Below are 23,609 nucleotides of genomic sequence, written 5' to 3' on the forward strand. Positions count from 1 at the left end.
AGTGCAGTACCACACTTGGATTTTCAAGTTGCAATCCCCATGCAATTCTTCCTGTCTGAAATTCTTCCTAGGAAACTGGTTCTTTTGATGGTTTCCAAATTCCCGAAGGATTGCATTCATTACCCGCTGCTTTTTACTAGTTTAACTCTTAGAGGGCAACTTTTTCCAAGTTTCTGACAAACTCTTCATTGGAACCACCCTGTACAGTATTGCCGGTAGCTATCCAGATGTTAATTATTATGAGGATTAAATGTAAAGCCAACAGATTTGGTAATTAAAGTCATTGGAATAGTTTGGTGTCAGGGGTTTCGGTCAAGTTGTGGGAGTGGACCTCCGGGAGTAGACAAATGAACGGGATTTGAATTCTTTCGTCAGATATTTATTTAACATCTAGGAAATGCTGGGCTCTGGGAGTGAAACATAAGCGAATATGGACGAGGTCCCTGTCCTGATGTGGCTTATTTGAGCAGGAAAGATGTCATTAATAATCATATGTCTAACGGTACAGCGTGTGTTGCTGAAGATACAGACATGTGAAGACATTTAAGAAATGGATCTGACCTAGGGTAGGGGCTCAAGAAAAGCCTGAGGCAATGACGTAGAATCTGGGATGTGAAAGATGAATGTGGTTAAGTACGAAAAGGGGAGCGGGAAGAGGCTTGTGGAGGGAAGGAGCACAGAGCTTTGAAGCGCCCCCCAAAAAAGCATGCGTGGCTACACTGCGGGGAGCGAGGAAGAGAACGGGGCAAGGCGAGTCCGGGAAAGTAGAAATAGTAAATCTCCCGGAATACGCAGGAAAGGGCGGGGAGAGGCGGCTCCACTTATAAACTACAATTCCCAGGAAGCATCTGCCAGACGGATGTGAGGTGAGGTGCGAGCCGCGACCTTTGAAGGAAGAAAGGAAGTGCTTCGGCGTCGCAGAGTCGGACAAGCGCGGTAAGGTAGGTAGGGGCGCGGTGCGGGACGGGCGGCTGGGGCGCGGCGGGCTGCAGTGGCCGCCGAGCGCCGCGAGGCTCCGTGTCGTCATAAGGCGGCGGCCATTTTCCCGGGCGGAGGCTGCCCGAGCGGGCGCTCGGAGAGCGGGGGCGGGCGGGCCTGAGGCGTTGCGGCGGCCGGGCGGCCTCGGCCCCCCCGGTAATCGCGTCTTCTCCCGGCGTCTCGTTTGCAGAGGGAGCACTATGTCCGCGGAAGTCCCCGAGGCAGCCTCCGCGGAGGAGCAGAAGGTGAGTGTGCACGGCGAGCGGTCCCGGGGGCTCGGAAGGCCCAGAGGCGAGCCTTCTGCGGGCCGGGCCTGCCGGGTGGCCTGCTCCCGCCGTGTGCGGAGGGGCGCGCCCTGAGTCGGCCCGCGGGTTCCTGGTGGAGAGAGCTGGAGCTGCCTGGACGCCTCCGCCGTGAGGGCCGAGCTCTCCCAGACCTGCCGCCCGCCGTAACTCTGGTGATTAGCGCCCGCGTGGTGGGAGTTTGAGCATTGTCCGAGTCTTGGCCGAGATTTGCCTTTTCTCAGCGCCTCGGTGTGTCGCCTTTTTCCTTACGCTCGACTGTACATAATGAGCCCAGGACTCCCGTTTTTGTGGTGGAACCTAAGTTTTTCCATGAGCCTCACTTAGCGTAGGAAGTCTTATTTTTCCGTGAAGAACGAACTCTTCCCAACTACTGGTATTGTCGGCATGCTTTTAACTCCAAAGGCGGTATCACGTGTTCGGGTGGCGAGTTAGACCAGGGTTGGCGTTTCCGATCCCGTCCTAGTTTGCCGCGTAACCTTGGCCAGTCGCTAAACTCTTCAAGTTTTCAATCTTCTCATTTGTAAAATAATGCTGATAACACTTGCTTCGTAAAGTTGTTGTGAGGCTTAAATGACGTGGGTAACTTACAATATTTAGGGCAGTGTGTGCTCAGAAATGTGAGCCACTGGGATCCGCATATGGTATTTGACTGAAAACCAAAAGCTTGGAATTGAAAATTTTTTACCAATTTAGTTGACCTGGATTTTTGTAGCAACAGGAATATTTTGTACACTTACTTCTAACATTCTTCAGATGTAGGAAAATAATCCACAAATCAATATGATTCAAATTACGAATGTTAAGACTTTGTTTCGTCTTTGCTAGTTCTTGCCCCTTCCACCGTTATTATTTCTGCTGCCTTGCCCTCCTTGGTACTTGTGGCTGGCCTACAAAGGCCCATATATTGTTTCTTAAATTGTTTATGGAGAGTTGCCAGCACCTTTTCTTGAAAAGTCAGACGGCATTATTATAAATAGGATTTGGTCTAGTACTTGGACTTTGTAAGGGCTCCTTCTGCTTCATGTTCTCCTCATGCTCCTAAACAGGTTAGAAATTTGATTAGTGTATTAGTGTTCTAAACCCACTCCATATGTTCTTAAGCATGGTAACTTTTCTTCAGTTGAATGATTCTGTTATGTTACTTGTAAATATTAAAAAAAAAAAAAGAAAACTGCATAGGTAGTAGGCCAAGTTACCATATTATTCAGGGATATTCCAATGAAGATTATGTTTGGTATTTTTCACACTTTACAAAAACATGGACTTCTAGGACAGAAATATAGTTTAAAGATTACAATCCTGGGGCGCCTGGGTGGCGCAGTCGGTTAAGCGTCCGACTTCAGCCAGGTCACGATCTCGCGGTCTGGGAGTTCGAACCCCGCGTCAGGCTCTGGGCTGATGGCTCAGAGCCTGGAGCCTGTTTCCGATTCTGTGTCTCCCTCTCTCTCTGCCCCTCCCCCGTTCATGCTCTGTTTCTCTCTGTCCCAAAAATAAATAAACGTTGAAAAAAAAAATTAAAAAAGATTACAATCCTAACTATAACATGAAATATCATTTATTTATTGAAAAACATTTATTGTGTTCATAATTGCTTGGGATTTAAGAACCCCCAAAAACAACAAACCCATGTGTGTGCTGTCTTGTCCTAAACACTGACATCAACTTTGGTTTTGACTTCTGATGTACCGTGGTGTGCTATGTAGTTTCCTTTTATGAGATTTTTAGTGTGTTGCCAAAGTATAAAGTGTTGATTTCTACCGGGTAAATGCTTTTATTTGAAACAACCTAATATCAGGTTTAACAATATTAAACATGTCTTGAATGTTTTCATAAAGGTCTACATTAAAATTTTAACTCAAGTCCTTTTGTTTTAGGTCTGTTGTCATTAATACAAAAGTGGGTTGGTAATATAATGTCCCTTCTTGAATTAGGGATTGGCTGTAGATGTTAAGTGTCCCGTAGCATGGATACCATCCCTAAACATGAGGAGAATGTGCAGAGTCACTTCTGTGTTCCTATGGGCCAAATCACCTGTTTCTTCTATTTTGGAAGAATAGATGACTTAAAAAATTGGATTATTCTCTGTGTACCCAGTTGACCTTTCAATTAAAGCCAAAGCATTCAGCTAAAACACCTTTATAATTTTATGGTACGTTGGCCTGTTGCCTCTGAAAAATTAACATAAAGAGATGAGACTGCATGGAGCAAGGGCTAAGTCACTATTTCTCTGAGAAGTGGAGGCCCCTTGTTAAGAGAAGAAAAACTGTATGGGCCACTTTTTTTTTATTGGGATATTAAATATGTATAAACATGAAAATAAGTATAAACATACCTCTTTAACACTGCTTTAAAATTAAAACACGGATGGGGCTCCTTCATGGCTCAGTCAGTTGAGCATCTCACTTCAGCTCAGGTCATGATCTCACAGTTCCTGAGCTCAAGCCCCATGTCTAGCTTTGTGCTGATAAGTGTAGAGCCTACTTTGATTCTTTGTCTTCTCTGTCTCCTCCTCTCTGTCTACCCCTCACCTGCATGTGTGCCTGCGAGCACTCTCTCTCTTCCTCTTTCTCTTTCTCTCTCTCTCTCTCTCTCAAATAAACACACATTGAGGTGCCTGGATGCTCATTCAGTTAAGCGTCTGACTTGGTTTTGGCTCAGGCCATGATCTCACTGTTCTGGGTTCAAGCCTTGTGTCGTGCTCCTCGCTGGCAGTGCAGAGCCTTTTTGGGATTCTGCCTCTGGCCTTCTCTCTCTGCCCCTCCCCTGCTTGTTCACACTGTCTCTCAAAAAATGAACAAAAATATTTTAAAAATTAGGCACCCGGTTGGCTTAGTTGGTAGAGCATGCGACTCTTGATCTTGGGGTCGTGAGTTGGAGCCCTCATTGGACAGAGATTACTTAAAATTTATTTTAGATTAAACAAATTAAATACAAACAAAATTAGTGTGAATTATCCATTGTGGCATAGTATTTTGCTGAAAGTAAATTTCCAACGTATTGAGAATGTGGTAGCAGTTGTTATAGGCAGGGCATTTTGAGTATGGCAAGTTAACGCTTCCCTAGGTCATGTGATGACTCAGTTGTCCTTTTTTTTTTTAATGTTTGTTTTTGAAAGACATGAGAGGGAATGTGAGTGGGGGAGGGGCAGAGTGAAGAAACGCAGAATCCAAATCCAAAGCAGGTTCCAGGCTCTGTGCTGACTCCGACATGGGGCTCAAACTCACTAACCAGTGAGATCATGACCTGAGCCGAAATTGGGCACTTAACTGACCAAGCCACCCAGGCACCCCTCACTTGTCCTTTTTAAGAGTAATCTGTGTGATCATTTAATTCTAGGATCAAAAATACATCATTTACATTTTAAATTCAGCTCTGTTCTTTTCTCACTCTTCTGGACAATTGGAGTAGTATTGCTCAGTCTCCTTCATAAATGAAAGCTGAAATGGAAATCATGTAGCACTTAGATATGAGATGGCAATTCATATGTGCTGGTATATACTTAAACTTTTTCCTTCTGGATTATCACTGAAGTGAAAACAAAACATTAAAAAAATTTTAGCAGAGACCTCATGGATCTATCACCTGTGAATTCCACTTTGAATAACACTAAGCTCAGTCAGACAGGTGTACACTCTTGTCCTGGGGTGAGAAGAGGCATAGTGATGACTTAAAACACATAATTCTATTTTCATTGTGAACATCTTAAAGTCATGGACCCTCCTTTATTTATCTTTTCTCCCATTGCTCCTATCTTACCTGATTCATTCCATTCATTTCATTGTTCAGAAAATACTGGTTGAATGAATTTTTCTCAGAATTTTTCATTTGAAACCATTGCCAAAGTACTATCTAATACAAATAACAAAGCTTGTACTGCAGTTTGAAAGAGGGAAGAATAGACTATAGTAATATAAAAACCTTTGTTTAGACCCAATTAAGAAATCTGAGAATAAAGGAACACGTGTGTGTGTGTGTATTACTGCTTTTAAGTTAAAAAAATTTTTTTTAAATATTTTTGAGAGATAGAGACCGGGCATGAGTGTGGGAGGGGCAGGGGAGAAGGAGACCCAGAATCTGAAACAGTCTCTAGGCTCAGAGCTGTCAGCACAGAGCCTGAAATGGGGCTTAAACCCACAAACCATGAGATCTTGACCTGAGCTGAAGTCAGACGCCCAACCGACTGAGCCACCCAGGTGCCCCCCAGTGGGTTTTTTTTTTCAGTTTATTTATTTATTTTAAGAGAGAGAGAGAGAGAGAGCACAAGCAGGGGAGGGGCAGAGAAAAGGAAAGACAATTCCAATCAGGCTCTGCACCATCATTGCAGAGCCTGACATGGGGCTCAAACCCACAAACTGTGAGATCATGACCTGGGCTGAGATCAAAAGTTGGACGCTTAACCGACTGTGCTGCCCAGGTGCCCCCACTTATAAGTTTTTTAAAAAGAAGATCTGAAGAGCAGGTTTTCTAGAGATTTTATTACAATATTGATCAAATTAAGTTAGTAAGATGTCTTGGAAGAAGCTAACTGAAGTGGGGCTCTCAACTGAAACATTTTTGTCAGTTTAAAAGATAATGCTGGTGCTTTTGTGAGTAGTAGAAAAGGAAGAGAACTATTACGTCCATATATCATCACTAAAGAGTGGGTACAAACTGCTTTCCCATTTTCCCAGTTTTTAAAAAATTGCAGTTAGTATTGACATTTTCAATTTTAATACTACCTTTGGTAACTAAAAGGCTTAAGAGTGTTTTTTTTTTTTTAATGTTATTTTATTTATTTTGAGAGACTGAGAGCAGTGGAGGGGCACAGAGAGAGGGAGAATCCGAAGCAGTCTCCGTACTGTCAGTGCAGAAACCAGTGCAGGGCTCCAGCCCAGAACCCATGAATCATGAGATCATGTGACACCTGGGCAGAAGTCAAGAGTCGGTCAGTCGCCTGAGCAACTCAGGTGCCCCTCAAGAGTGTTTTTAATTTTAGTTTTTAAACCATAACTTTGTTTAGTTTGTGTGCAACCATTGATACTCAGCAATCTAGAAGTAAACCTCAGAAAAGTTTTAAAATGTTTCTTGTTGCTACCTTATCAAATGTGCTATATATACAGCAGCGCTTTAGGCTTGCCTCTGTGTCTGCTACTATAACATGATATATTTCAAAGATAAGCTGATAGTGAAGCTGTCAGGTGTTTGGAAAGTTTCTTAGCTTTATTGAAACAATTGGAGTATGTTGTGTTTGTTCATTCAGTAGGCTTTTATTGAACACCTGTTAAATGCCAGGCACTAGGGAAGCAGCAGGGACTTAATTGGACCACAGTATTTTTCCCTAGAGGTTGATAACAGTTCTGATACCTTCCTGGCAATATCCCAAAGGATTTGTTGGGCTTTCATTAATCTTTTCTACTTATTTATCAATCATTGCGTCAGTGAACATATTGCTGAGCAGATAGAGGAAAATTTGCTTAGAGTTACCAGATTTTTATTGCTGATGTTGCTATGTAACTTCTCTGCTGAAGGTGGAAAAGTGGTATTAATCATTCAGACTTATCAGTCCATGACATAATAATCCTTAATTGTTTGAATGTTCTTTTTATGTTTTTATGCCATATACCCCACCTACTCACAAAAGGGACATCTAATATATTTCAGTAGACTATTTCACAAAAATGCAAGTGCCTAAACAATAAATGTTAAGCTATGTGCTAGGTATAGAGTATACACTGAAGATAAATGTACTTGTCAAGAAGATAACCTTCATTTAAAATACTGTTTTTAAGTATTTTTTTGTATATTATAAGCATATATCTTTGGGTTTCTGCTTCCCCAGTTTGTAGTGTATGGTTAAATGTTCTAGAATTCTAATGATCCTTTTTCTACTACTCTCCTCCCCGCCCAAGGTATTATCAGCATAGAAACTACTTAGCTGATGAATCCTTACAAAGTAGTAAAATTGCTCTGTGACACAGAAGCTTCTTGGAGAATAAAAGTTTGAAAACAGATTTGAGTTTTTCTTAAGTTTATTCTGGGAGACAGAGGGGGAGAGAGAATCCCAAGCAGGTTCTGCACGGTCAACGCAGAGCCCGATGGAGGCTTGAACCCGTGAACCTGTGAGATCATGACCTGAGCTGAAATCGAGAGCCAGACACTTAACTGACTGAGCTATGCAGTTGCCCCCAGATTTGAATTTTTAAAAATACTTCTTGGTTAAGCTTGTCATTTCCATATTTTGTTGATCCCTTTGGTTTTTATTTCATTAACCTCTGCTTTTTATTTTCTCTCATTCTCTTTGGGTTCTGTTCTTTGTTTAACTACTGAAGTTAGATGTATAGCTCATTGACTTTTAGTTTTCTTGTTTAATACATGCCCTTAAGGGACATTTGTTGAATCTTACAAGTTTGGTAAGTATAGAATTTTTATCAGTGAGTTCCATGTGTTTCTTTTTTAATTCCCATTATTTATTAACCATGAATTATTTTAGTAATATATTTTTTAAGCTTATATACATTGCAGTTTTGTTTGTTTTTTAAATGTTTGTTTATTTTTGAGAGAGAGAGAGTGTGCACAAGCGGTGAGGTGGAGGGGGGCAGAGACACAGAGAGACGAAGTCTGAAGCAGGCTCCAGGCTCTGAGCTGTCAGCACAGAGCCCGATGTGGGGCTTGAACTCACAGACTCCAAGATCATGATCTGAGCCGAAGTCTGATGCTTAAACGATTGAGCCACCCAGGCGTCTGCCCCTGTGCACATTAGAGTTTTAATGATTTAAGCTATTTTAGTTACGTACATATTTTAATTTCTGAATAGGGATATATAAATTTTTTTATTGTTGACTTTTGATCTTGTGAATTGTAGTCATAGATGGTCATTTGGATGAAAATGGTTAAGGCTTATTTTATAGCCTATTTAGTCAATTTTTCCATTGTGCTTGAGAAGAATATACATTTCCTAACTATTGGGTGCAGAAATAAAATACGATATCTTGACTACTTTGTCTTTTTCACTTACCAATAATGGAGGAAGGTGTATTGAAATCTGTACTGATAGACTTGTCAGTTACTGTAATTCAGTCAATTTTTTCTTTATATATTTTGAGGCTTTTTATCAGAGGCATGAATATTTAGATTCTCTGCATCCCTAATGCTTTTTGGCCCCCTATCTTTTCTTTTTTTTTTTTCTTTTTCTTTTTCTTATCTCTTGACCTCCCAGGCTTTTGGGTTTTTTTCCCCTCATGATTGATTTTTCTTCTTCCATTTTACCTCTACTGTTAGTATGGGAATTACATACTTCATTTCTGTTATGTAATTGTTTCCCCTTGAAATTTTATCATACATTCTTAATTAAACAAAATGTAAAATTAGTAAACAATGTGGACCATAGAACACTTAAACTGTGTTATGTAGTATTTTTGTTTTTTATTTGTTTTTAAAGTAAATGCTCCTCCTGATGAGGGGCTTGAACTCAAAACCCTAAGATCAAGAGTTGCATGATCTGCCAGCTGAGCCAGTCAGCCTCCCCTTTTGTTTTCCTTTTGTTTTGTTTTTAACCTCGCATATTAAGATATTGAAATTTGAAAAGCGAATGTGTTGATTATATCTCAGCAAAACTGGGAGGGAGTTATTAAAGTGGCTTGTCAGTGTACATTAATGTATTTCAGTTTCTTTGCTATTTCTTTCCTTTTTAAAAAATTTTTTTAAATGTTTATTTACTTTTAAGAGAGAGAGAGACCGTATGAGCGGACAAGAGGCAGAGAGAGGGAGACACAGAATCCAAAGCAGGCTCCAGGCTCTGAGCCATGATCCATGAAATCATGACCTGAGCCGAAGATGGACACTTAACTGACTGAGCCACCTAGGTGCCCCTCTTAGCTATTTCTTTCTATATCTCAAACCTTTTTCAAGATTTATTTTGATTCTAGCTGAAATAAATGTTTTAAGAGTTACTTTGAAGGATGTCCAGAAACATGCAGTCACACCAGTCATTGTGGCCTTTTGCATTTTTTAACATGACTGTAGGGATAAATTGCTTATTTTACCTGATTTTATTGACGGCTTCTGTCCTGGACAGTAGAAACCACTTTGGGTATTTCAAACAGAAAGGGTTGTAATTTAGGGAATTAGGTTACAAATTATTAGAAGGGATGGAGGAATAAAGGGGGAAGATAATGTTTCTACAGGTGCGGATTGTAGAAAGCTGTTGACTCTGCGTAAGTGAGCACTATTCTGAGCAGACCATCCCCTGCACATACTCTCGTGGAGCAGCTGCACTAGCCCCTGAAGGTCTGCCTGATGCCCTCCTGCAGGAACTCATGGGCTATTGCTGGTGTTCACATTGTTGGTCGCATCACCAGGAACAGAGTGGATTCTTTCTCCCATGTTTTTTAATCTGGTGTAGGTGCCATTAGCAGAACCTAATAGTTCAGTCTGGGAAAGGTAGTTTCAGGCTTCTAACTAATTCAGGGGAGTGTTTTAAAGAAGAGTAAGTGTTGGCTGAATGCCAGCGGACAGTCTGCTACCTGATGTGTTATTTATAATTGACTCTACATAAAGTCCAAGCATTTCAACTTGCTTATCAGTAAGGTCCTATAACTGTACATTTGCAAAAGGTTAAGAACGTTTCTGTATGATCCATGAAAAATATTATAGATGTGTTGATGGTATATACTGTGTTTTAAAAATACAGCTTTCGTCGTATTTTTCCCCCTTTTGGTATTAAATGCAGCTGAAATTCTGAATCCAGCTACAAAGTTGCAGCTTGCAGACACTTAACTTTGTGCTATGTATTTGGCAAGAAAGTTCAGTGATTGACTTTGTTTTTTCTAGGACACATTATATAGATCCATTCTAAACCTAAACAATACTTCTGTAAATGCTATTTGCCCAGACGTATTTTATAGTAACCTAACTCGATTTAATTGAACGCGAGTAGTATATATCATGTATAAACATATATGTGAATATATTCTTTATTAAGAAAATAAGGGAATGCCAGATACGATTGTATATTATGTGTAACTTTTTCCCCTCTCTTATATAAAATAAGGGAAACCTGCAGAAACACTGGAAATTAGGGAAAGTTGCTACCTCTATACCAGAAATGTTAAGGAATTTTTCTTAAATATAAAGAACTGATAATTCAAATCAAACAAAGGAAGTGGAGAGCCTTTATTTCCCAGGCAGGTCCAAGAAAGCTGGATGGTTTTAGTGGAAATGTAGGACTTTGTTGACACTCTTTAATTTGAATGTGCAAGAGGGTGCCTGGGTGGCTCAGTCGGTTAAGCATCCGACTTCAGGTCAGGTCATGATCTCACGGTGCTTGGGTTTGAGCCCAGCATTGGACTCTCTGCTGACAGCTCGGAGCCTGGAGCCAGCTTCAGATAAACACTAAAAAAAAATTTTTTTTGAATGTGCAAGGACTCAAAGGCTGTAAATCAAGTTACAGTCTTTTTCAACTAACATCCAAATTCAGTGTTAACCAATTTAAAAAACACAACTGTACAGAGGGACCCAAGAGTAGGTTCCTTCTCCCAGTTCCATCTGAGTAGCACTGATGTGAATACAGCTGGACAAACTGCAGTGACCCCGCCCATCTTCCTGCACTAAACTGGTAACCTTAAATTTACAATATTTCTCTACCTTTTGTGATGAGTTCAATACAGTCATACCTTACACAGGGGTTATATTCTAAAGTTAGTAAGGCAGGAATAGCATATAACTAAATTTACTCTTGAAAAACTCCAATGAAGTCATAATCCATGATTCCCTAATAGTGGAAACAGCCCCATCAATTCTCAGTAGGACAAGTAGTCACTTTAATCCAGTGGTTGAACAGATGTCTGGGCTGATTCTTCAGTTTATAGCTGAGGTAGCAGACTTGTATGTAGGGACTGAGTTTTTAAATACTAAGATGATAAATAGAACATCACTATGCTAAAACTCTGAAAGAGGCCCAGGAGTGAGATCATCATGGAAACGGCAGGTTGGCATCACACACCTTACACTTGAGCTCTCTGAGGCATACTCTTCTTGAATGGGATGACTGGCAGGATCACCACTCATACTGTTTAGAGTCTCTCTGGCAGCATAGTTGAATTTTGTGTACATCAAGTGAGGTGATGTCTTAGACTGAAAATCTAAATAGATGCATGAAACTGTAGCATAAAAAAAGGAGGAAGGTAGAACACTTGAAGCAGAAAGGAGCATACATATAAAGGAAGCCCCATAGAAAAAGCATATTTGACAGCAGCGGTTTTAATATCAAAATCCTCTAAGACTAAAAATGAGAAGACGTAGTAACAAATGAGGTTGCTGGTCAAGATGAAGGAAATACAATGTATAAGGTGAACAGAGCTAGTTATAAAGCATGTATGAATATAATTTTGAAAAATAAATGCAAAAATCATATTAAGTCATTTTGGGCATAAGTAATTTGTTTGCTGTACAAGAATACTAGGCTTGACATTTATGGATATAACATTTCTGCTTTTTGACATTTGCAAATAACCTGCAAGAATCGAGATATGCAAAGGTGTGTGATTTTGTCTAGCTGGTATGCAGAAAAGCGTCCATTAGCTGGAAGGTGTGTGTACCTTGCCATTGCCCAGCATCGCCTATTAGGGCAACTTTTTCTTGATTCATTCTTTCTTCTTCAGTATTTACCATACAGTCATAAACGTTGCTTCCCTATAAAATATGGCTCTTTGAAAGAAAGTAGACTGTATCAAGACTGGTGTTAAAAGTGAATAAGCTTGAGTGGAGGCCTCTTGCTCCACCTCGTGGAGCCCCTTGCTTCACCTCCTCCCCCTGCCACCACCTCGTGCCCCAGGTGGGAAGACCACATGCCCTTGGAAGGGGGAATGAAGAGGAGAGAGAATGGAAAGAGTCAGTGCCTTTTCAACTTGACACATAGTTTCTGTTGACCATGAAGAGGTGGCTAAGACACCCCACTTACTCCAGAGTCTGCAGATGGGATCATGGGAAAACTGACAAAAGTCAGTGCAAGAGAAATGTCCCTTTTTAAAATGCCTGATTGTTCATACCATATACAGAACTATTGTAGATGAGTATCTATTCCCATCTTTACCACCACCTCCTGAAATGAGAAATAACTGTTTGAAAGGACTGACCTATTCCCAGGACTGAGGCTGGTTCAGTGGGTTACTTATCTCCAAAGATGGAGGGACACTGGGAAAAATGAGCAAATAGGCCTTGCTGTTTTCCTCTATTTACCACTCTCAGCTCATACTCCTTTTTGTCCTATCATATTTTTTCATTTTCTCTGTACTTTTGTTCAAACCTAGCATAAAAGTCAGGTTTAAATTGTTTGGTCTTCATCCTTATGAAATCTTCTGTATCACATAAAATTTGTATTAAATAAATCGTGTATGCTTTTCAAAAAAAAAAAAAAAAGAAGAAGTGAATAGGCTCAGGGGTTCCTGGCTGGCTCAGTCTGAAGAGCATGCAACTCTCTCTTTTTTTTTTTTTTTTTTTTTTTTTAAAAAAACATTTAATTATTTTTGAGAGACCGAGCACGAGCATAAGAGGGACAGAGAGAGAGAAAGGAAGATACTGAATCAGAAACAGGCTCCAGACTCTGAGCTTGTGAGCACAGAGCCTGACTCTGTGTTCAAACCCACTAGCAGGAGATATGACCTGAGCTGAAGTTGAACACTTCAGTGAGCCACGCAGTCGCTCCAGGCATGCAATTCTTCATCTCAGGGTCATGAGTTCAAGCCTCATATTGGTTGTAGAGATTACTTTAAAGAAGAAAAAAAAAAATGAATAGGCTTAAAAATATTTATATCATTTGGTCAGAAAACATATTTTTGATAAAGAATGGGACCTTTGGCATGTCATTAAATACAGGGGGAGATTAGGGAATAATGGACATTAATATGAAGGTTGACAAAGATGATGTTTCCCTTTAAAAATACCAAGGTCAGGGCACCTGGCTGGCTCACTTGGTGGAGCATGCGACTCTTGATCTTGGGGTTCCAGTTCAGCCCCACATTAGGTGTAGAGATTACTTAAAAAATAGAATCTTTTAAAAAACAAATAAAAAATACATGGTCTTCTGTATTGAGTTAGGGAATATCTTCTGGTAAATCAGCTGTTGTTAATTCCTATTAAAGAATCTCAGAGCTTCCCAGTCATACATGAATTTGAATTAATAGGAGTTCAAAAAGCTCTTGTATTTTAACATTAAAATGGTTCTCTAAATATAGGCACAGAGCTGATGAGTTCCATGGAAGGTGACTAACTATAAATGTATTATACATAACTGGAAAGTAATGGCAAGCAAGACTTCAGAGCTGAGTTATCTTGATATTTTTATCCAGTGTGTGGGGTGTTGTGTGCATCACAGCTATAATAGAGCTATCACATGGATCATTTGAAAAACAAGACAGAGATGTTTTAAAAGCTTCTGCGCTTGATTTCTTAGTCAGATGCTGCACTATTTGGTATTTGACAACTGAAGTCAGGGTCCAGATATTGAAAGGTGAATTATTTTAAATAAGTGAATTGTAATAGAGAAGTAATTTATTTTAAATTATTTCAGGAAATGGAAGATAAAGTGACTAGTCCAGAGAAAGCTGAAGAAGCAAAATTAAAAGCAAGGTATCCTCATTTGGGACAAAAGCCTGGAGGTTCGGATTTCTTAAGGAAACGATTGCAGAAGGGGGTAAGTTCTTATATATAATCTTCAAATGCTTAAACCCTGAACTCATTGTGCTAGTTGTGATTATGGAAAGGGTGTCTGTGTGTATGTAACTCTGTACTTTATCAGATACAAATATATACATAGATATACATCATTTTTTTCCAATATTTTATATCGTTTACTCTATAAATCTGTATAAGAATGTACATCTCATCACTTTTAACTATAAACTATTTCAAGCATGTAGAAAGTGCAGATAATAATACAGCAGAACTCATGTACCCACCACCCAGATTTAATATATTTTGCCATATTTACTTCAGTTTTATCTTTGTAAGAAAGAAAATGTAGATATAGTTGAAACCTACCACATGTATGTATATATCCCCTGCCCCCTTCTTTCCTTTATCCCACCCCACCCACCCTTCTTTCCAAAAGCAGCGACTATCCAGAAGCTGGCATTTATCCTTCTGCCAATATTTTTTAACTTTTACTTGTTTTAAAGATGATTTCCATGCAAAGGCTAAAAATAATTTTTATTTGGATGAAATGATCACTTGTAAAGGCAGAGCTTATTATCTCCTTTACATAATACATTTTACAGAGTTACTCTAATACAACTTATACATGGTAATTTTAGTAGTTGAGATTACTGAAAATATTTTTTCAAAATCTTACTAATTCTTTGTGAGGCATAAACCATTATTGCTCAATAATGAGATCTGAATTGAGATACTGCTACATGCTTATTCCTTAGGTTTTCTTTCTAACTCCTTTGTAAAAAATTAAAGGACTCCATCTTTGGTTTAAGTACATTTAAATTATTTACCTTACAGGGAACAGGGAAAGAAAAGAATTGTTAATAGAATCAGGTGCCAAATCATGAGTTTACTAAAATAAATACCTTGAATATACTGGTATCTGCTGCTTGCTTAGTAAAAACATGTTTGTATGTATATGTATGTTTATATGTGTAGGTATTGGCAATAGTTACATATGGATTATTTTCTCCAAATTGCAAAAGGCTGTTTTTTCCCAGCTTTATTGAGATACTATTGACATACAACATTGTGTAAGTTTACTGTGTACAATGTGATGATTTGATACACCTACATATTGTAAAATGTTGACCAGTAAGGTTAGTTAACACATCCCTTACCTCACATAATTACCATTTTTTTGTTATGGTGAGAACATTAAAGCTCTACTTTCCAGGCACTTTCAAGTGTACAATTCAGTACTGTTAACTTATTGTACATTAGATCCCTAGAACTTCTTATTCATCTTCTAATTGAAAGTTTGTGCCCTCTGACCAGTATCTCCCCATTTCCCCCACTCCTCCACCCCTGCAACCACCATTTTGCTATTTCTGTGAGTTTAATGTTTTTAGATTCCACATGTAAGTCAAATCATACACTGTTTGTCTTTTTACCAAGAGAGTATTTTAACGGGGCATCCTAGCTGGCTCAGTTGGTAGCATGTGTGACTCTTCATCTCTGTGAGTTGAACTCTGTGAGTTCAAGCCCTGTGTTGGGCATAGAGATTACCTATAAAAGAAAAAATAAAGCTCACCTAATAACAATTTTTACAAAATTATATATTAAATAAATTCTTAGTTTTAAAAGTGGCAAAATACAGAATTTTCTTTGTCTTACGAAAGAATAACATTCACAGCTTTGAAATAATAGGATGGCAGGTTGGAATCATTCCAAATATATAAAAATGTAAAATCTCTGTTTCATGAGAAGTAATTCATTGGGGAAATTGTTACAAAAATGATAGTTAATACCTGTAGTACATAAAAAAGATTTTTCAGATATTCAAGAAAAACATTAAGGTGCCCCTATGTAAAATATTTCATCAGAAGAACTGTTAGAAAAATGTTTATCCGTGGTGGAAATCAGTGAAATGTAAATTATTAGATCATACCATAGTACACGTACAAGTAAATTAGAAAAATATAATAACCACTGGTAAGGTTGAAGTTGAATATAGTTAATATTCTCTTTGCCATGTGTAGCATTTAATACTCATTGTGGAAAGGGATATGGATCAAGATTTATAGAAGTGTTCATATTCTTTGAATAATCTCTTGTGAATTAATCTAAGAATATAATTCAATAGAAGGAAAAAATCGAGTTTGAAGATACTATTTGTAGCTTTATAACTAGAAGCAGCACCGCTGTTCAGCAGCAGAGGAATAGTTAAATTGTAATAAGTCAACAAAATAGAATATTTTGTAGTTATTTACGAGCATTATTCTAAATACCATAATGTAGGGGATAAATAGAAAAAGCAGAATGAGAAACATACTCATTGAGAGCATAGCTATGTAGAATGTATTTGTATCAAGTCTAATTTTGAAATGGTCCCATCAGGTATGGTTTTATTTATGAAATAAATTATATAATCATCTTTGACTATGAAATTATTATTTGGAATTGATTGACTCTTAAGTGTTTAGGAAACTTTTCCTTTGTTAATCTCCAGCATAATTTATGCTTAACCATTCTTCCAACATTTGGGCTGTTATCTTTGTAATTTTCCTCTAGTTTCAACTATTTATGAATTTTTAAGTATCTTCAAATCAGAATTTATAAATCTTGTATTTTGGAATTGGTATTGTAAGTGGTTGTGAAAGGGAAAATGCTGCTTGAATCAAGAAATAGAATTTGAGAAGGGAACTCTTGAATGATTTTGCATTATACCAAAATGTCAATGAATAAGCACTTTTATATTGGGAAATGAAGTCTTATATTCAACTATATCATTTCTTACTATTTTAAAAGAGTTTTGAATTTTTTAGATGTCAGGGTTAATAGGATCATTAGAAACTGACTTTATTACAGCGGGGACAGTCTGCCTAAAATTTGCACTGTATATTAAATTTTTCCTTTTGTGTTTTTTATTGAGAAAGAATTTGGCAGTCTGCTTTGTTCTCCTCTAGAAGCTACCTAATTTCAGGGGCACCTGGGTGGCGCAGTCGGTTAAGCGTCCAACTTTCAGCCAGGTCACGATCTCGCGGTCCGTGAGTTCGAGCCCCGCGTCAGGCTCTGGGCTGATGGCTCAGAGCCTGGAGCCTGTTTCTGATTCTGTGTCTCCCTCTCTCTCTGCCCCTCCCCCGTTCATGCTCTGTCTCTCTCTGTCCCAAAAATAAATAAACGTTGAAAAAAAAAAAAAGCTACCTAATTTCAGAAGTAGCTCTCTAATATGCAGAAGCTCTCTAATATGATACTCAGAAGTTCTGAGATTTTTTTTTCATCCTATTCATTTTTTTTATGTTTATTTTTGAGAGAGAGCTCACTCGAGTGGACAGGGGCAGAGAGAGGGAGACAGAGAATCTGAAGCAGGCTCTGCACTGTTAGCCCAGAGGCCAACATGGGTGGGGCTCGAACCCATGAACCCTGAGATCTTGGCCTGAGCTGAAGTCAGACTCTCAACCAACTGAGCCACTTAGGTGCCCCCACCATACTCTATTTTTTATTTTTATTTTTATTTTTATTTATTTTTTTAACCTTTATTCATTTTTGAGAGTGCAAGCAGGGGAGGGGCAGAGAGAGAAGGAGAGAGACAGACAGAATCTGATGCATGCTCCAGGCTCTGAGCTGTCAGCACAGAGTCCAATGCAGGGCTCGAACCCATGAACCAAACCGTGAGATCATGACCTGAGCCAAAGTCGGATGGTTAACCGACTAAGCCACCCAGGAGCACCATACTCATTTTAAAACATGTAGAAATAAAGCTGCAGCAAGCTTTAGTAGGGTCTGGCCCAAGTTTCCTTGTTAATTGCTCAGTGTGTTAAGTGTATAGTAGCAGTTTCTAGCTTTAGACCCTTTGGCTTTAGGCCTGAGCTGTCTTATCAAAGAATAATAGTCCCTTCAGGGAGGCAGCCACTGAGACCTTTTCCCAGGCCACTCAACAGTCTTAGACCAAGCTGTGAATTCCCAGCTACTTCATTTACCATATGAGATATCCCTGAAGTCTCAAAGAGAATTTTTCCCCCTTTGTCCTTTTGTCAGTGAGGTGCTCATCTCATTGCTGGACTATTCCCTCTTGCCTACTCTAAAAGGTTAAGTTACTCTCTTTTGAGCACCTGTAGCACCTTGTGTACTTAAAACAGTATAATGGTTGGAATACTCGACTATTGTCCATCTTTGTATCTCAAGGATTCACACAGTGCCTCAGGTATAGTAAGCAGTCCGTAAAGGTAGGTTCAACATGAAAGGTAGAAGTTGGAAACCAGGCAGGTTTGTATGTTTTTACTCTGGAACAGATAACTCCTGTAGATTAGCTATATGAAGGTTGATATTTAGCTCTCCTTGCAATTTCTATTTTAGTGATAATAGGGTATCATTGCTACCTTATTCATTCCTCTACCTTAAAAAGTTGTATTTCTTCAGTGTCTTAAGTGAAATATGGAAGTGTGGGATAAGGATGTACATTTTAAGTGATAATTTCTAATGAGTTTTCTTGTCACCCTAGCATTTATATTTTACCCTTAATTTTTATCTTACTGAATTGCTTTCATTCACATAAATGATTTTATTTTTATATATATATAATTTTTTTTAAGTAGGTTCCAATGCCCCATGTGGACCCCAATTTAGGACTTGAACTCTCAACCCTGAGATTAAGACCTGAGCTGAGACCGAGTTGGACGCTTAACTGACTGAGCCACCCTAGCCTCCCTCAAATAAATGATTTTAAATCCTTTTAGGAATATTCATCCTAGGTGACAGGAGCTATAAATAATGTTTTTAATAATTGAAAGTGTGTGGCACATCCTAAATGCAAGATGGTGAATTAAGTGTTTTTATTTTCCAAATAATTTAAGCAAGAATTTCTGGTTTTTATGTTAGTAATTGAAAGTTGTGCTATTTCATGTTAATGTTTTTGTTTAAATTTTTTTAGATTAGCTTATTTTATATTGACAGTTGAGGGTTACATCTACATCTTAAATTCAGTGTGATTGAATATGAAAGTTTTAAACTCCAGTCTGAATTTTTTTTTTTTTTTTTTTTTCCCCTTGTAGCAAAAATATTTTGATTCTGGGGATTACAACATGGCTAAAGCAAAAATGAAGAACAAGCAGCTTCCTACTGCAGCTCCGGATAAGACAGAGGTCACTGGTGACCACATTCCCACTCCACAGGACCTTCCTCAACGGAAACCATCCCTTGTTGCTAGCAAGCTGGCTGGCTGATTAAAAGAGCTGAACTGCATGAATCTTTCAATTCCCATTTTTTCTCCTTAATATGTTACTTTCTCTGCTTTTTATTTCCTTTCATTCACTAAGTCATTTCAGAATGACAGCTTTGCAGGTAGCGGTAGTGTGTGCTGCTATTGTAAGGGAATATACATGTGTAGAGTTTTTGATTAGTTTAACAGTGCACTGATAAAGAGAACATGTTAGAGCAACATAAAGTAATCTACTTGAAAATAATTGTATATATTACCTAACTCCTAGTGTAGGACTGTTTCAACAAGTAACAAGCAAGTTTTACAATTGTAATGTTTTGGCTTTCCTTAACTCATCTTAATTATAGCTTTGTATGTTACTCTTATTTAATATAACCTCTATTGTATTGATTTCTTCTGTATTTTCCTTTTGGATTTTGTAAAACAGAAGTTTAAGACCACAAGTTGGAAGAAAGGTTACATTCTTCAAACAAAAATAGATGGGGCTCTGAAAGATTTGTATCTCTGCTTGAACTTGAATGGCCTTAAACCTGTTTCAGCTTTAACAATAGAATTTTACTTGGGCAATATTTGCCCATTCTGGTGTAACTTATGTGACTCTAGTGCTTAACAGCTGCCGTTGAAGCTAGTATTCTTATTCCATTCTATAGTGTTAGAGTATCTTTTGTTGAAGATGTGAATGAAGTGTGCATGTGCATTGACTGTTGAATTCACTTTTGTGCCATTTTTGTAAATACAATAGTTTTGCACAACCTCTCACAAATGTCTGTATTAATTTCACATATTAAAAAGCAGATGATGTGCCAACCAGAAGCACAAGAGTTCCTACACAAAACTCTGTATGTCATTAGAGCTTTTGTATAGTAAGAGTAGTTTACAGTCTTGGGCTTATAGAATACTAAACTGAAATCTTTGCTTAGTCTGTCATAGACTTAAGCTTTTTCATTTGTTATTAATATCCATGACATTCAGTGGCCTTGTGCAGATATGATATGTTGCTTAGGCATATCTTTTGTCCTATGCAGAACATTTCATTTTGACTTTTATGAAAATTGCAATTCATGTAATTTATATAAACTTTTTTAATGTAGAAACTTTTTACTTCCACAGTCAATTTGGGGAACACTAGAATAAAAGGCTTCGATACTCTGCCTCCTGTGGCCCCTCCCTCCTTTTTTTCTTGCTGCTTTGACTCAAATCTTGTTCACCCGTGCTGTTCAGTCTTCAGAAGCTTAGGTGTCTATCCTCACTCTTGAAATTTACTCTGCTGAATGCTATATTTTATAACAGAATGATGTTTTTCTTATAATTTCTTAGTTGTTAATTAACCATTCTTAATCCTGTATTACTAATATTTGACACTTGTTTAAATAAAAGGAACTTTATACTGAAACATTTACTTGAGCAGTGTGGCCCAGGAACTCATGTCAGGATGAGCTGAATTCTGGTAAATAATTTTAAGTAATTCTAATGAGCTAATAAGTGAATTAGACTTAAGACACTTAGAATCATTTACGTGATAGGTGGAACATACTCGTATTAAAATATTTAGATATTTTACTTCTGTAGATGTCATTTTAATAAAATACCAATTTAATTTTACTTGTGGTTTATCTAGATAGTAAGAATTTAATTAACAGACTTTATTGGGATATAGTTACTGCTCTTTTAGGAGCTCTTCCCATTGGTGTTGTAATGCTATAGCATGACATTGAAGATCAGTAGCCTGAGATGATAGCATTTTTTTTCTTTGTCTTTGACTTGCATTGGCATCCCTCTTTTGGGATCTAGGCATCTTTTCTAGATCTTGGCTCCATCTGTATACTTGCTTTCCTATGACCCCAAATCATTGTAAATGGTGCCTTGAGCACAGCACCTGCACTTAAAGGCTGCCTAGCGCTGTGTAAGGCTTGCTGATTATCTTCCTTCTCCACCTACCCCCAAAAGGCAGAAAAGCAGTGAAATCAGTAATGTTCTAGTTTGTAATTTTAAGGGTCAGTCATATGTAAATATATTTGTTATGGGAGCAAGTAGGTTATTCCACTATATATAATCATTGTAGGATCCATTTAAGAATTATGGAATACCCCAAAGTAGAATTTCTGTAATATGTATTCCTTTTTTTTTTTTTTTTTTGTGACTATTTGCAAGCTGTCACCACTAAATTTACATCAGAGAAGATTAATCTGAAAGATCACGGAAACCATGTTATTCTTGACCATGATAGGACTCTAGGACGCTGTAGTTTACAACAAATGATACAACCTTTGCCTAAGTTTTATTTTGTAAAGTATAATGCTAATATTTAACCTACCTCAAAACTTGTTGAGGATCTGTGAAATACTGAGTAAGTGCCCAAAATAAAATACTGTTGATTGTCTTTTTATTAAAAGTAAGTTTCCTCATTAAACCAACCTGCCTTCTGTAAAGTCACAGTGCTTCAAGTGTCAGGATTTTCCATTAGGGAAAGACCTGTCAATAAGACTTTGTAGGTATAATAGCTTAGCCTCCATTATTGGTGCTTGGAATATAGAGGCTTTTAATTTTTCTATTTTTTGTTCTGCCTCAAATCTCAGTTTATTTAAGATATATTTGCAAATTGTTTCACCATTGCTTGAATGAAGATGTTGACTAGATGAGCTTAATTCTCCATTTCTCTAATTTCAGAGTTGTGGTTTGAAAAATGGCTAATTGTCCTGTTTAATGCAAATGACTGTTGAAGTGAACTGAAGTTCATGATAACAAATACTTGATGAAAATTGGCTAAATCTGAAATAAAGTACCTGTTTCATGTCTAGTAGCTCTTACTTTGGTAGTACTGTTTGAGGAACATTTCATTTTTGAAGGCTATATCTGACTAACACAATTGTAGTTCTTGGCATGTTGGGATAGTAAGGATTGTTGGATTGTTTTGATGAACTGGCAGTAGCATGTTTACAGTCTATTTACAGGTTATTCAATACTCCTGTGCTGCTGACCTAAAAATAAGTCGTAACTATTCATCAAGACAGGCCTGGTGAAGCTTCTCTTTACTTGTTATTACTTCAAAAGTTGGAATTAGTTGCTCTTTTTACTTGATGTAACAAAACCATACCTCTGAGTATTGATACTTTTTACTAAATCGGACATGCATTCTTTCTCAATCAAAATTAGGTTTTATCAAAGCTGAAATGTAATCTCTACTTAAATTGTGCTGTAAACTTGATGTTTGGTGATCCAGGGGCTGGGAGCCTATAGGAAGAGCACACCTGAGTGGCAACTAAAACAAGTTTCTCTTGGTGGCCTTTTCCCTCCCCAGCATTCAAACACATTTCTTGTACTTTTCATTTTCCTTTTTCACCTCATTGTACTTCACCCCACATCCTTGCTTCTTAAGCCTCCAGATGGTGTTTGTTAAATGTTTAGTGCTGATGAAGTGTCAACCTTGAATATCCTTACCAAAATGCCACAATTAAGGACACATTTTTAATTTTCTAAAACACTACCCTAATCTGGATGACTAATTTGAGTGACTGTCCCAACTCTACAACTCAGCGTATGCACTGCCAGTCTTCCCTCATATCCTTTCTCCCCCTGACTCTCCACCACTCCTTGTAGAAAAGAAATCTCATTCCAGGATTGTTAATCTAAGGATTTAAAAACACTGATTTTAATACTGTTTTACTAGTCTGGGCCTTTAAAGTAGGTAGACCTGTGGGTTTTATTCTGCATTCGCTGGTGGTCATGAAACCATTAATGTATATTTGTATTATGTTACTTACCAACCAAATTGCATTTGAAAGAAAACACCTAATTAATAAGGCCTCAGATCTGTTATTGCATCTCATTTGTGATGCAGTATGACACTTTGCCTGTGTTAAAAGGGCCAAGAGTAAATGCCTTTTTTGTTGAACATGTCTATAGAGTTGGCAGTTAATGCTGAAATTTGTCAAATAGCCCTTCCAAAATTATACTTGTGAAATACACAAAAAAATAAATTGATCTGCTTAATTTCTATTGATATAATTTGCAGTTTTTGTCTTATTTAAATGTTACTGTTTTTCAGAATATTTTCTGAAGTCGATACCTTTAGATTTCAGCTACTAAATGCAGAAAGAATTTTGTTAGAGTCTAAGTTTTGTTTTAAATCATGTGTGATAATGAGATTCTAGCAATCTGATGATTGTAAAGGCTTTGTGATTAAGATAATGTTAAATGTTTGCACATTGCAAGTCTTCATCTCATGTATAAAATAAAACACTCTTACAATAATGTCAGAAACAGAAGATGGGTTAGACAAGGAGCTTACATTCTGAGAACTTCCATAATATTAATGCAAGGTAGAAGGTGTTACATCCCTTAAGAGAGGTAGAAATAAAGTTCCAGGAAGTCCAGAGGAATGAGTTATTCAATGTCGGGGATAAATGGGATGAGTGATAGAGGAGAGAATTTTGAGAGATGGGTTACTGTAGGCATGGGTTGGGAGGGGGGGCAAGGGAGCT

General features: G+C 37.9%; 1 protein-coding gene across 2 annotated transcripts; it reads left to right on the forward strand.

Moving 5' to 3' along the window:
* Positions 1 to 850: 850 nt before the first annotated feature.
* Positions 851 to 23,128, forward strand: ARPP19 (cAMP regulated phosphoprotein 19). Of its 2 annotated transcripts, XM_047861127.1 has the most exons (4): positions 851 to 941; positions 1,169 to 1,223; positions 13,828 to 13,950; positions 18,962 to 23,128. In XM_047861127.1, the coding sequence occupies exons 2-4, from the start codon at positions 1,179 to 1,181 to the stop codon at positions 19,130 to 19,132; spliced, it is 339 nt and encodes a 112-aa protein (XP_047717083.1). In that variant the 5' UTR covers positions 851 to 941; positions 1,169 to 1,178; the 3' UTR covers positions 19,133 to 23,128. The 2 variants fall into 2 exon arrangements, with proteins under 2 accessions (XP_047717083.1, XP_047717082.1); XM_047861126.1 differs by lacking the exon at positions 851 to 941 and having other exon boundaries at positions 979 to 1,223.
* Positions 23,129 to 23,609: the final 481 nt, after the last annotated feature.

Source organism: Prionailurus viverrinus, chromosome B3 (genome assembly GCF_022837055.1).
Source record: "Prionailurus viverrinus isolate Anna chromosome B3, UM_Priviv_1.0, whole genome shotgun sequence".
Lineage (NCBI taxonomy): Eukaryota > Metazoa > Chordata > Mammalia > Carnivora > Felidae > Prionailurus > Prionailurus viverrinus.